This window comes from Eleutherodactylus coqui, chromosome 1 (assembly GCF_035609145.1).
Source record: "Eleutherodactylus coqui strain aEleCoq1 chromosome 1, aEleCoq1.hap1, whole genome shotgun sequence".
NCBI lineage: Eukaryota > Metazoa > Chordata > Amphibia > Anura > Eleutherodactylidae > Eleutherodactylus > Eleutherodactylus coqui.
This window is the reverse complement of record NC_089837.1, coordinates 271,367,023-271,382,451: the sequence shown is the minus strand read 5'-3', so window position 1 is coordinate 271,382,451 and position 15,429 is coordinate 271,367,023. Positions and strand designations below refer to the sequence as shown.

Below are 15,429 nucleotides of genomic sequence, written 5' to 3'. Positions count from 1 at the left end.
TAATAGATATGACAAAAGGGGGGTGATTTAAACTTTTACAACTTTTTTTTTAATTTCAATTAAAAAAAACTTTATTGATTGTTTTTTTTACATTACTTTGAAGTCCCCCTGGGGGACTTTAAGGTGCAATGCTTTGATCGCTCCTGCAGTATGACGTAATGCTATAGCATTACGTCATACTGCTTTTTGGCAGGCAGTCTATCAAGCCACCCTGTGTGGATGACTTCATAGGCAGTCTGTTAAGGCAGCCCTGGGGCCTTTCATTAGGCCCCCGGCTGCCATGACACCTGCACGTCTCCCCCGATCCCACCGCGGGGGGGCCGTGCGGGACCCCCGAACGATGTTCGGGGGATTTAAATGCCGCTGTCAGAATTGACAGCGGCATTTAAATGGTTAATAGCCGCGATCGGCCGCTCGCGGCTATTGCCCGTGGGTGTCAGCTGTTATAAACAGCTGACGCCCACACTGTATGAAGAGAGGTTGCATCGCAACCTCTTTTCATACATACCCCGCGGCCACAGGACGTACCGGTACGTCCTTGGTCGTGAAGGGGTTAATACTTCATTCCATGCATTACAAGACAACTATTGTACACACCGGCATCTAAATCTAATCTACAGAACTACTGGAGTATAATTATAATTTAGAAATTTCCATTCAGACTTGTGTCTTTTCTCTTGCCTAGGTGCTGTCTCACAATCTGTACACAGTACTCAACATTCCTCATGACCCTGTTGCTCTGGAAGATCATTTTCGTGATGATGATGATGGCCCAGTTTCTAGTCAGGGTTATATGCCCTATTTAAACCAGTACATACTAGACAAGGTGCGTTATTTTATTATGTTAATTCCCATTATCATGTGCTAAAGGGTTCTACCATAATTCTGTACAGTCTACACATTAATTCTTTGCTAATATACACTTATTGTCAAAACAAATTCCAGCACTTTTGTCGTTTTCCTGCAAAACTTGGCATGCAATTACATCTGAGGCAAGTATGCAAATGATTAGAGCTGTTGCATGATTCAATGAACAGTCTTGCCACCAGAGACCATAAAAATGATTGGCCTATAAGGAAGCTGTCAGAGGCTACTTGTGTGCATTGGACCTCTTATTCCTCTTGTGTAGAACTTGTTGACCACTAGACATGCCTCTATGATGCATTTGAAGATATTTAACACAGTTATCACCCACACATTGTTGCCTCAGTTTGCAGATGAAACTGGACTGCAACGCATAAGAATTTGGTTGTTGTCAACAACGAATCCAGGTTTAGTTTGGGTACTGACCACAGCCATGTTCGTGTCTGGAGACCTAGGGGTGAGCGCCTCAATCCTGCCTTTGCTGTGAAGCAGTACACTGCACTCACTGCTGGTGTGATGGTTTGGGGGGGCTATTGTGAATGACAGTCAGTCACCCCTCGTGTACAGGGGACAATGACAGCTCAGCGATATGTTCAGGTTGCCTGCCTGGTTGCCAAATTTATCGCCAATAGTACATGTATGGGATCTTCTGAAATAACAACTTTGGCAGCCTAGAAATTTGCACAATATTCAGGCTCAGTTACAGCAAATGTGGACTGATAAGCTGCAGGATACCGTACAGAACCTGTATGCCTCCATGCCCGACCGTGTCACATCTTGCATCCAAACCAAAGGCATTCTAACAGGGTACTAGAGTCTCCCTTCAATAGTTTTTCTCAATAAATTATCATATTGCTCAAATATGGTAATCATGCAGTGATTACATCAGTGTTATAATCACACATAAGGCCCATTTACACTAGCAGTTAGTCGCTCAAAGATCGCTCAAACGACAGTTTGAGTGACAGCTTTGAGCGATTATTTTGCTTTAAAAATTATTGGTATTCAAGTAGCTTCTCAGCTACTTAAATGCCAATTATGTATGATAATGAAGCCTTCACTGAGCGCGTGCTAATAGCCCGAGGCTATTAGCTGTGCTAAGATCCTTTGTTCTCCACAGGGGAAACAATGCTATCATCACTACCCCGTGGAGAATGACTGATAAAACTGATCACTAAAATCAAGCTCACTTGATTTTAATGATCAGCTAAAAAAACCCGAAATGCGGGTGCCCCGCGCACATTTACACGCACCGATTATCGCTAAAACGATCACCGATGAGCGACATTTTAGCGATAATCGTTCAGTGTAAATGGGCCTATATAAAGTTTTTTTCTGACAAGTCCTTCTAGGTGCTTTATTTTTTTGACAGTTGTACAAGTGTAATTTGACAAATTAGTAAAAACAAAACTAAAATTAACATAAATCTATTTAAAACCTGAACTCTACCTTGTTTTCCCATTTAGCTGGAAATGTCTGAAAATCATTGATATTTATATAGAATAACAATGTTTTTTTTTTACTTTTTTCAGTTCATATTTTCCAAATTGTATTTGCATTAGGTTGTAGAAAGTTCATTTATAAAAAAAAGCTTTCATGAGTTGTGCTGGACTCTAACAGCCAAGAAGAACTACCACCCAGTTGGAGTGGCACTTTCAAATGAAGATGCTTTCCATCTCTGGTGTCTCTTCAACTATCTGTCAGAAGATTCATACCCACTTATCATGGTCCCTGACGAGGTGAGCTATGTTTGTATTTATGTAAATGTGCATTTAGGCCTCGGTCAGACGACCGTTTTTTGCCGCGATTTGCGGATCGCATGACGGATGCGCATCCGCAAATCGCGTGACCGGGGCCGTAAAATCGCCGGAAAAATCTGCACCTAGCGGCGTTTAACATCGCAGCAAAACGGCTGTCAGACACGAGGAATCGCAGATCGCGCCTATCTGCGATTCCTTGTGTTTTAATATATGCGCTCAATGGGGCCGGCGGCAGCAGCGCCGACTCCATTGAGAACATATACTACAAAGATCATTCTCCTCTGCCACAGCTGTGGCAGAGAAGAACGATGTTCGCCCATTGAATTCAATGGAGCCGGCAATACAGCCGTCTCCATTGAAAGCAACGGGCTGCCGGCGAGCGCGGGATGAATTTTCGGGAAGGGCTTAAAAATATAAGCCCTTCCCTGAAAATCATCCTGAAATGTGTAAAAATAAAAAAATATATATATACTCACCTGAATGAGTGAGAGCTGCCTCTGATTGGTGAGGGCTGTGACCAATCAGAGGCAGCCCATTCAGCAGGCGGGGATTATAAATCCCCGCCTGCTGAATACTACACAGAGCAGTTCAGGAGAACTACCGGCCGCCGCGCCTGAACTCCGGCTGCAGGGACAAGGTGAGTATATATATATTTTTTATTTTTACACATTTTAGGATGATTTTCAGGGAAGGGCTTATATTTTTAAGCCCTTCCCGAAAATTCATCCCACGCTCGCCGGCAGACCATTGCTTTGGGTGCGTAATATGCACCAATATAAGTTGTGGGGATGTAGCATACACAGGAAATACGCATGTTATGGCTTCCACAGCTTCTATTGAAGTCATTTTAAAAACAGGTTTTTTTTCTATAGTGCACATGAAAATGAGGATTTACAACCCAAAATACCCCTGTTTGACCTGTGTCCAGAAACATACCCATTGTGGCCCAAATATTATGTCTCTATGCACAACAGGGCCCAAAATGAAAGGAGCAGCTAGTGGCTTTCAGGACAGATATTTAGCTTGAAGGCATTTTAGGCCCCATACCATTGGTACGGCCACAGAATCACTGGTTTTCCTTGGAACTAGGGGACACTTGATCTTTATCTATATCAAACCCCAAGTCTCCATTTCTCGTCATATATGTTTTGGTCTGTCCAATTTTTAATTTTAAAGTTCTTTAATAAAGTTAGTAAATTTTAATAAATTTCTTCACTGGTGACCTAGTTCTAATTCTAATTTGAGGAAATATAATGTGTCTGTGACAATAGTTTTCTGAATTAATCTAAGGAAAGCAGTAGGGAACAATTACGATTTTCATTTTTTCTGCAGTTGTGTCATTTTAAAAACAGCTTTTTTTGTACAGCATAGATAGAAATGAAGATTTTCACCCCAAAATGGATAGCCCTGTTTGTCCTGTGCTCAGAAACATACCCATTGTGGCCCTAATCTTCTGTCTGTATGCACAAGAGGGCCCAAACCGAAAGAAGAAGTTGTGGCTTTCAGAACAGAAATTTAGCATGAAGGTGATTTAAGCCCCATTACCCCCTTGTAGAGCCCTTGAACGGCCAAAACGATAGCCAGAACCCCCACAAATGACCCCATTTTGAAAACGAAATCACTTAACGAATTCATCTAGGGGTGTACTGCATATTTTTACTCTATAGTCTTTGAATGAATCTTAGCAAAGCAGTAGGAAAAAATCATGATTTATATTTTTTAGCAATTGTGTCAATTTAAAAACAGTTTTTTTTATACAGCACACATATGAATGAAGACTTTCACCTCAAAATAGATACCGCTGTTTGTCCCTTGTTTAGAAACATACCCATTGTGGCCCTAATCTACTTACATGACACATGGTTAGGCCTATAATGGAGGGAACACTCATTGGATTTCTGGGTACAACTGAATAAATTCCAGGCCTCATTGCCTACTTGTAGAGCCCTTGAGTACCGAAATAGATAAAGAACCCTCACAAATTACCCGCATTTTAAAAACTAGACCCCTTAACAAATTCATCTAGGGGTGCATTATGTATTTTGACTGCACAGTTTTGAAATTAATCTAAGCAAAGCAGAAAGCAAAAATGTCAATTTAAAAACAGGGTTTTTCTTGTACAGCACACTTAAGAATGAAGACTTTCACCCCAAAATGGATCCCCCTGTTTGTCCTGTGTTCAGAAACATACCCATTGTGGCCATAATCTACTTACAGGACACATGGCTAGGCATATAGTGGAGGGAACACCCGTTGGATTTCAGGGCACAACTGAATAAATTCCAGGCCCCATTGCTCACATGTGCGAATAAAAATTGACTCCCTAAAAATAACCCCACCCTCCGCACCCTTTTTGGCGTTCCCTAAATCTTAGATAAATGTAATAATGTAAACTGTTTGGTATGTCTGAAGACAGGAGTAATTACTAGGGCCTGGTTGGGATGGGTACATGGGGCAATTAAACCAGGTATCCCTCCTCCACCCATGCCTTTTGGTGGGGTATTTCTAGACCTTGGGCAGAGATTGGGTGTAAAAAGTGGCGCTCTGTGAGGCTTCGTAAGCTTTCTGGGGTGCGGCAGTCTCACACAGAAGGCGTTCACCAAACTGCTCCTGGAATTGCAGGAAGGCGAGCGTTCCCGGGGCTTCTTGTAAATTACGTATTACAGGCAGCGGTCTGTACAGTGCCGTATTGGGGAATCCGCTTGCGGATCCCAAGTGTGAGCTCGGCAGTGGCCCTGCACACGGACGCAAAATGTACTGCGCATAACTGCACTCTCACACAGGAAGCCATGCGCAGTACACCGTTTTTTGTTTGTATTTCCCGCACTGTCGCTTAGCGATGATGCGGGTACCCACAGCCCATACACAATGTAACTGCATGTGGGCTACAGGTATATCTGCGACCATGGAGCACAATGGGCTCTATGTTGCGGATATGTTGCTGCATTCTGCAAGTGGATTACATAATTCCAACCCGCTAATGTGAGCGAAAGTGTGTAATCCAGTGCATTTGATTGATCTGCGGATTACCACGGATCAGATGCATGGGGAATCCGTAATTTCTATCTGGTCCTATGAGACCGGCCTAAGGTAGACCTTTTTATCATGTGACCGGGGACCACTCAACATGGCCACCAGTCCCTGCTCCAGGCTCTCAGCTACTTTTGGTAGTCGGGAGCAAGGAGATTTTACATTTCCTGGGCTGCCTGGCTCCTGCGAATGTGTCCGGCATTTTGCCGACGGGCGCATTCGCAGAATCCTGTTAAGGTCCATGGAGGAGGATCACGTTGGGGTTCAAATACGGAGGCCTCCAGTAAAAAGTTTTAAACTTTTACGTGATCGCCATCATCCATTGGATAATGGCAATCACATGACCAGGAGCTACTCACCGCAGCCCCCTGTGACAACTCCATGCTCTTGGCTACCCTTGGTAGCCAAAAGCATGGAAATTTTAAATTTCCTGGGCAATCCTCGACTTTTGCACATGTGTCTGCCGTTTTGCTGACGGACGCATGCGCAGAAGCCATGGTAAGGTCTGCAGATAAAGAACCCATCGGTGGATAATAGTGATCATATGACCAGGAACGGCATACAGCGGTCCCCGGTCACATCTCCCTACACACAGCTATCTTTGACAGCCGGGTGCAGACAGATTTTTAATTTGCCAGCCTCTCCGGCCTTCTGCGTATGTGCGCCACATCGGCACATACGTAGAAGCCCGCGGCAGGTCCTGATCATCGCAGGACATCATGGAGGGCAGGAGTGACTATTTTCAGCTGCCCCAATGGATCCAATCCATAAGGGCAGCTGAAACTTTTACTTTTTAACATTTTTTTATTACTTTTCCATGATTGCCGGTGTCCATTGGATACCGGTGATCACGGGCCTGGGGACTGGCCACCGCAGTCCCGGGTGACATCTCCTGCCTCCCAGCTACTGTCAGGAACCAGGAGCCAGGAATTTTCAAATTTGCCGGGCGTGTGACATCATACGCCTAGCGCGCATGCGCAGAAGTGCGGCGTCCGGTCCCGGAGGACCAGATCACTGTGACACATCACGGAGGACAGGGGTGAGTACTCTCAGCTGCCCTGATGGATCTGATCAATCAGAGCCGCTAAATCTTTTACTTTTTATTACTTTTTATTGACTTTATTGCGATCGGCACTGGATAGTGACGATTGCATTGCCGAGGGGGGAAGCTCCCTGTTACCTATATATACCATATTATTACTCTAACAGCAGGAAGTACTGAAGCATTAGTGTCGGGCTTAGAAAAGTGATGTGGATGACTTTAGTTATGGTGGGGGGAGCCCAAGCTGTATTAACAGCCTGGGGTCTAGGGTCTAATTAATCCTCTACCGCTCTGCGCTCATCATAAAGATGATTGTAGAGAGGAGAAAGAGGACTGTGTGGATGCATACTTCTCTCTATGATCGGACAGATCTGCTCAATCATTAAGCAAAGGAATTTTTTAAAGCTGGATGGCCCTAAAAATCTACAAGCTAGAGATTCTGCTCAATAAGTTTGGGGCACAGATCCCAAATCTAGATCACATGGAAGCTCATATCCAACACAAAGACTAATACAACCAATAATATTACTATATTGTGGTGCAGGGTGGATTGGGGAAAAAAATAATAATAATAATAAACTTTATTTGTATAGCGCCAACATATTCCGCAGCGCTTACATAGACAGGGGGAATACAGAAAGACAAAAAATACAAACATTACAGAACCACGGTTACATAGTAATCAGTTGATGGAAACAATAAAGGGGCTGGCGGTATGGCGAGGTGGACAGTGAGGGATTCTATACACATAGACAATGGTCAGACATTTAGCCGTGTGACGGCAGAATCGGTATGACTGCAGGAGCGGTTTATGGTGGCTAGCAGGGATTGCAGTCAATAGGTCAGGGAGCATGTTATCAGGCGGAGTACAGAGGGGTTTGTTTAGGGAATGCGGTATGCCTCCCTGAAGAGGTGCATTTTAAGAGCACGCCTTAAGTTCTGCGAGTCCTGGATTGCTCGTGTAGCCTTTGGTAGTGCATTTCAGAGGACCGGTGCTGCTCTGGAGAAGTCTTGAAGGCGGGAATGAGAAGTTCGAATTAAAGGGGCGCGCAGTCTGGTTTCGTTAGCAGAGCGGAGAGCCCAGGCTAGGTGATGGATTGAGATGACGGAGGCAATATAGGGGGGCGCTGCGCTATGGAGGACTTTGTGAATGAAGGTAGTGAGTTTAAATTGAATTCTGTATTTAACAGGCAGCCAGCGCAGTGATGGGCACAGGGCAGAGGCGTCCAAGTAGCAACTGGACAGGAAGATGAGCCTGGCTGCCGCATTCAGGATGGATTGGAGAGGGTAGAGTATGGTGCAGGGGAGGCCGATCAGCAATGAGTTGCAATAATCGAGCCGAGAGTGGATGAGGGCAACAGTAAGCGTTTTTAGCGTGTCCACAGTGAGAAAAGAGTGGATTCCTGCGATGTTCTAGAGGTGCAGCTGACATGTTCGGGCGAGAGATTGGATGTAGGGGGTAAAAGAGGGATCAGAGTCAAATATGATCACAAGGCAGCGGGCATGTTGTCTAGGAGTTATGGTGGCGCCACACACTGAGATGGAGATGTCAGGATGAGGTCAGTTAGTAGAGGGTGGAACTACCAATAAGTCAGTTTTAGAGAGGTTTAGTTTTAGGTAGAGAGAAGACATAGTGTTAGAGACAGCAGACAGACAGTCGGTGATGTTTTGGAGGAAAGGTGCAGAGATGTCACGGGAAGAGGTGTATAGCTAGGTGTCATCAGCATACAGGTGGTATTGGAGGCCAAATCTCCTAATGGTTTGTCCAATTGGGGCTGTGTAGATAGAGAAAAGGAGGGGGCCGAAGACCGAGCCCTGGGGGACCCAAACAGGAAGGGGAAGAGGAGGGGAGGTAGAGCCAGCAAAAGAGACGCTGAAAGAGCAGTCAGATAGGTAGGAGGAGAACCAGGAGAGAGCAGTGTCCTTCAGGCCGATGGAGCGAAGGATACTGAGGAGGAGTTTGTGGTCAACAGTGTCAAATGCTGCAGAGAGGTCATGGAGGATCAGTAGGGAGTAATCGCCCCTCAATTTGGCAGTCAGTAGGTCATTGGATACCCTTGTAAGGGCAGTTTCTGTCGAGTGTTGAGGTCGGAAGCCAGACTGTAGGGGGTCTAGGAGAGAGTGCTCTGATAGATAGCTTACAAGGCTGGAGTAAACCAGGCGTTCTAGTAGTTTGGAGATGAAGGGGAGGTTTGAGATGGGTCAGTAGTTGGCAGTATCAGTCGCGTCCAGAGTCGGCTTCTTTAGCAGTGGGGATATGATGACATGTTTGAAAGAAGAGGGAAAGATGTCAGTGGTCAGAGAGAGGTTGAATATAGTGGTGAGATGGGAGATGACCACTGGGGAGAGGGATCGGAGGAGGTGTGAGGGGGTCGCTAGCGCAGGTGGTGGGGTGAGCAGAGAAGAGCAATTTGGAGACTTCTTCCTCTGTCGCTGGTCTGAGTACAGACAGTGAGCAGGAGCTAGATACAGTGCTGACAAGACTAGGGTCAGGGCTAGTCTGGGATTGGGAAGTTATTTTCTGACGGATGTCATCAATTTTCTTTTTGAAGTAAGCAGCCAACTCTACAGCACTGAGATCCGTCACAGGGGGCTGCGGTTTAGGGCTGAGAAGGGAGAGAAAAGTATCAAAGAGCCGTTTAGGGTTGTGCGATAGTGAGGAGACTAGAGAGGTGAAGTAGACTTGTTTGGCATGGTGGAGGGCGAGGTTGTAGGTTCTGAGCATGAATTTGTAGTGGAGGAAGTCTGAGGATTTTGCGACTTACTCTACAGCTGTTCAGCACTTCTAGAGCACCGCCGGATGAAGCGCATTTAAGGCGTGAGCCAGGGATGCCGCATTCTACATCGGATGGCTCAGGTCCTGGGGGCGCCGCTTCATTTAGGGCATGTTTGGGAGCGATGTTGTAGTGAGCGACAGCCAGGTTGGGGCAGGAGAGGACTGTAGGGATTCAGCAAAGTCCTGGGTGTGAATGGCCTTAAGGTTCCTGTAGGTACGGTAGGTAGGTGGGTCTGGAGAGATGTTAGGGAGTGTGACAGAGAAAGAGATTAGGTTATGATCCGAGAGTGGGAGAGGGGAGTTAGTGAAGTTGGAAGCAGAGCAGAGACGGAGGAAGACCCGACCAAGAGTGGCCCTGAAAAAAAATTAAAGTGGCCTTATGTAGTAGGTGAGCATAAACCAGCAGCAAGTGGGAAGAATACAAGTAGGCAGGGGTCAGCAAATACCCTGCCACAGCCATGAAGGTGGTAGGTGGGGACAAGCCTCATTGGCGGGCATAGCTCACTGCAGCAAATTTACTATGAAGCACAGAACATGTTAGAACTAGAGGTATACATTGAGGTGCCACCTATTTCTAACCCCTTAAGCCTCTATGCTGTAAATGGGCATTATAGACTGGCTTGTCTTTAGCTTCTAAGCTCTGGCTGTAATGGACTTCTGTGGCGGTCCAGAGCTGACCCTAGGCTGGGGAAGACAGCAGGGTAGAAAAAAACTTACTCTGTCACAAGTGGCTCTACCATCTTCTCCTTCTGGGCCCAAAGGATAACTGGCCATCCGTCCACAGATCCCACAATAAGTAACCGTGGGAAATCAAGCTTAGTACCTGTTAGTCTTCGTGATGCCAATCCCCCTTTTTGATGATTGCGGTAAATTAAAGGAATAGTTTTCCAAAAACCGGAGGCATACGGTTTCTCTTTTACTTGCAAATGAAAATTTTGTAAAGTTCCAACACACGGCATTTAACAGTCTTTAGCAGTGACATGCAAAACATTTAGTTTCAGATTCTCTCTTCAACAAGTTTATATCCAGAAGTCACTTTTTCCTTTTTGTATATCCGCAGTCTAGGTTCTGTCGGGCCTTTTGCAGAAGTGCTCCCGTTACTAACTAGGCACGTATTACATACTCCTCTCTTTTCCACTTAGTTCATACTCCTTGAATCTAGTTCTCTCAGTCTCTCTTGCGTGCACTTACCATTGCGGTAGACAAATGGAGGAATCATGTACTTGCCACCTCTGACTCCTGGAAAATAGGGTCTATTCCAAACACTCTCCAAAGGAAAGGCACTCCATTACTGCAGAAGTGAGCCCGCAGCAAGGCACGGGTAAGCTCCAAATCTCCTGTCTCCTCACATCGTTTTTCGACTGCCATAGCACCTCCACACACATTCTTGAGCAGCTCTCTCTTTCCGCTCCTCTCATATACACGTCCTAACTTTAACTCCACCGACCACACACATTTCCTAGCTCCTCCCCCCGCACCTGACTCATTCGACACCAGCTCACACACAGGTTAGGAAGGACAATACACAGGGGCGTAACTATAGAGGATGCAGGGGATGCGGTTGCACCCGGGCCCAGGAGCCTTAGGGGGCCCATAAGACCTCTCTTCTCCATATAGGGAACCCAGTACTATGAGTAAAGCATTATAGTTGGGGGCCCTGTTACAAGTTTTGCATCGGGGCCTGGGAGCTTCAAGTTACGCCTCTGACAATACACATAACCAGACTAGACAGATACAATACCAGACACCAGACATTAACCCTTACATAACATGTTTGAGCCAATACACATAACATCACACAACAATATGAAGGGATAAGCACTACATAGAGACACACACAGACTCTCTAACTCTGGGCCACTACATCTCTACTTAATCTCTCCATTCATAGTTCTCCATATAGTTGTAACGCTACTTGAGGTATCTCACACAGTAATGATATCTGCTTGTTTGTGCTCCCTGTAGGCCCCATATATTAAGTGCCACTGTATCTCACACAGTAAAAGTGTCCCCACTCAATAGTAATGCTTTCCTTAGGCCCCCATCCAGTAATAATGCCTCACATAGGCTCCCACTCAATAATAATGCCCCACATAGTCTCCCACTTAGTAATAATGCCCCATATAGGCTCCCACTCAATAATAACGGTCCATATAGGCCCCCTTTAGTTATAATGCGCTATATAGGCCCGCACTCACTAATAATGCCCCTCACATGCTCCTCTGAGTAATAATACTTTATAAAGGTCACCACACAGTAATAATGCTCCATATAGGCACCCACTCAGCGATAATGCCCCATATAAGTCCTCACTCACTAATAACGAATCATATAGGCCCCCACTCAGTAATAATGCCTCATATAGGCACTTAGTGATAATTCACATATTTGCCCCCACACAGTAATAATGTCCCTTATAGGCCCACACTCAGTGATAATATCTCATGTAGGCCCCGACTCACTAATAATTCATGTCACAGCTTTATACTAGAACAATATGGGAAGTGAAGTGAAAGGCCAGGTAAAAATATACAGCTAATTAATACATTTGAGAACTTCACTATTAGAAGTGGAAAAAAAGAACAAAGACAAAAAATTCGGAAGGAAAGTAGAGGTACAAAAGACACCAATCACAAATTAAAATGTTTTTGCACAAATGCACAGAGCATGGGAAACAAACAATGAGAAATGGAGAAAGATAAATATGATGTCATAGGCATCACAGAAACTTGGTGGAATGATACACATGATTGGAATACAAGATTTGAAGGATACAACTTATTTGTAAGAAACAGATCTTTCACTGTGGCAGAGTAATCAAATAAACTAGAAATATGTTCACTGCGTAATTCCTTTAAAACTTAACTTTTATTACTTCCTTAAATTTTAAATAAAAAGGCTCAAAAAGACAAACAATAACATAAAAGAGAATGTTCCTATCTGGGGTCCCAGAATTTTAGGACAGTACCAGGTGTGAAGTATAGTCGATGGCTTCCTCTAGGTACTATAAAGTATAACCCAGATACGAATATAGGCCTGTAGGATATCTAAGGATGGATTCAATTGGGTTGCCTATACTAAATAAGCCTCCCTAGAATTGCCATTGTCCTGAATAGAATCAAATCCTAATAGCTATGTCGTGAGGTAGATTGTGTCAGGAGAAAACACTATTGGGTAATTCCCCTACTAGTTAGCACTCGATAAGCAGCATATATTTCAAAATAGTAATGGAAGAGATGACAAATATAGTTTACTGGCTCAACGCGTTTCTGCCGTGTGATTGGCTCCTCAGGAACCTAAGTGAACCAATGTTCATACTAGTAGTGCTACTGGAGGCTCAAGCTTTGCTTCCTGCTTTATTATTTTGGTGTACCTTACCGCAATTTCTCCTACTCTAGCTAGGAGAAGTTATTGACTATACCTCACACCTGGTACTGTCCTAAAATTCTGGAACTCCAAAGAAGAAAATTCTCTTATGTTATTCCTTGTCTTTTTGAGCCTTTTTATTTTTATTTAGGGGAGTAATAAAAGTTAAGTTTTAAATGAAATTGCGCAGTGAAGATATTTATAAGAAACACACCTAAAAAAAGGGGAGAAGGTATTGCGTTGTATCTTAGGAAAACATTCATCTCCACAGAGAGTCAAGCTTCAGGGGATGGTTGTTCTGTAGAAACTGTTTGGATAGGAATACAAGGAGGGAACAACAGAAATGACACTATTGTAGGCATTTACTATAGGCCACCTGGACAAGCAGAAGATATTGATGAACTCTTCCTACATCAGATGGCTAAGCTCTCAAAAAAAGCATGACATAGTGATTATGGGAGATTCAGGTAAAAGTAATGGATCCAACAAATTGTTATCCGCTCTAGCCAACAGCCTTACTTCAAAAAGTTAGAAGAGAAAACAAGGGGATCTGCTATCTTGGACCTAATTCTTACCAACAGGGAGGAAATGGTTGAAAAAGTAAGGGTGGCTGGGACCTTAGGAGGCAGTGGCCAAGCTCTCAAAAAAGTATGACATAGTGCTCATGGGAGATTTTAACTATCCAGACATTTGTTAGAAATCTCTCTCAGGTAAAATTAATGGATCCAACAAATACTTATCTACTCTTGCTGACAACTTTATGTTCCAAAAGGTAGAAAAGAAAACAAGGTGATCTGCTATCTTGGACCTAATTCTTACCAACAGACCTCAAGGTTGGATTTCAGAAAGGCAGATTTTAATGGACTCAGAAAGAGGGTAGGAAGAATCCAATGACTAGATGTTCTAAAAACAGACATGTCCAAGAAGGTTGGGAAATATTGCGAAAGGAGATTCTCAAAGCACAATCGTTAACAATCCCTAAAAGACAGAAAAATGGGAAGCATTTAAAGAGATCAGGATGGATGAACACAGAACTTGCACACAATCATGTCCTATGAGGAATGGTTAAAGGATCTGGGGATGTTTAGCTTGCCAAAAAGATGGCTGAGAGGAGACTTAATAGCTGTCTACAAATATCTGAAGGGCTGTCACAGTGCAGAGGGATCAGCCCTATTCTCATTTGCACAAGATAAGACTAGAAGCAATGGGATGAAACCGAAAGGGAGGAGACACAAATTAGATATTAGTAAAATAGTGAGGTGGTGAGTTCCCCTTCAATTTAAGTGTTCAAAGAAAGGCTGGACAAATATCTGTCTGGGATGATTTAGTGAATCCTGCACTGAGCAGGGGGTTGGACCAGATGACCCTGGGGTCGCTTCCAACTCTACTATTTTATGATTCTATGAAAATGGTGAATTGGTTAACAATGATGTTGAGAAGGCCGAAATTTCTATTTTGTATCTGTTTTCTCTCAGAAAGTAGATGGGACATCAACTGATGTGCTATTGGGGGAATAAAAGAATACAGACTATAGATATAAGTAAAGAAATGGTGAGGGAACACTTAGCTAGTAGAGATGAGCGAGCATACTTGCTAAGGGCAATTGCTCGAGCGAGCATTGCCCTTAGTGAGTACCTGCCTGCTCGAGAGACAAGGTTCGGGTGCCGGCGCAGGGGAGCGGTGAGTAGCGGCAGTCAGCAGGGGGGAGTGGGGGAGTGCGGGGGGAGAGAGGGAGAGAGAAATCTCCCCTCTGTTCCTCCCCGCTCTCCCCCGCAGCTCCCTGCGCCCAAACCTTGTCTCTCAAGCGGGCAGGTATTCGCTAAGGGCAATGCTCGCTCGAGCAATTGCCCTTAGTGAGTATGCTCGCTCATCACTATTAGCTAGCTCAAATGAATTCCTGTCTCAAGGTCCAAATGAATTACATCCTGGGTTACTAAAGGAAGCAGCTGAGGTAATTGCTGAACCACTCGCTATAATCTTTGAAAATTCCTGGAGAACAGGAAAAGTCCCAGAAGATTGGAAAAGGGCTTATGTTGTCCCTATCTTCAAAAAAGGGAAGAAGGTGGATCCAGGAAACTTCAGGCCTGTGAGCCTGACTTCTATACTGGGAAAGATCTTTGAACAAATTATTAAACAGCATATATGCAAGTACTTGGATAAAAAGGGAGTAATTAACCAGATCCAGCATGGGTTTGTAACAAACAAGTCATGCCAGACAAATCTAATTTCCTTCTATGACAGTATCACTGACTGGATTGATCAGGGAAATGCGATGGTATAGTATATCTTGACTTTAGTAAAGCATTTGACAAAGTATCTCATACCATAGTTATTGAAAAAATTAACAAATATAGGATTGACAAGGCAACTGCTAGGTAGATTCACAACAGGCTCAGTGATCGTACTCAAAAAGTGGTCATAAGTGGCTACAAATTCAAGTGGAAGAATGTATCAAGTGGGGTACCACAAGGCTCTGTCCTAGACCCTGTGATGTTCAACATTTTTATAAATGATCTGGAGGAGGGAATTTATGGGAAACTCATAGAATCATAGAATGGTAGTGTTAGATTCCCTAAATCATCCCAGACAGA

General features: G+C 44.2%; 1 protein-coding gene across 1 annotated transcript in view; it reads left to right on the top strand.

Moving 5' to 3' along the window:
• The window catches only part of DEF6 (DEF6 guanine nucleotide exchange factor), a 495,476-nt gene that overhangs the window by 175,209 nt on the left and 304,838 nt on the right, over positions 1-15,429 (top strand). Inside the window, exons 2-3 of the mRNA XM_066608975.1 lie at positions 686-826; positions 2,427-2,603. Coding sequence (XP_066465072.1) covers positions 686-826; positions 2,427-2,603 — 318 coding nt within the window. The remainder of the gene's footprint in view (positions 1-685; positions 827-2,426; positions 2,604-15,429) is intronic.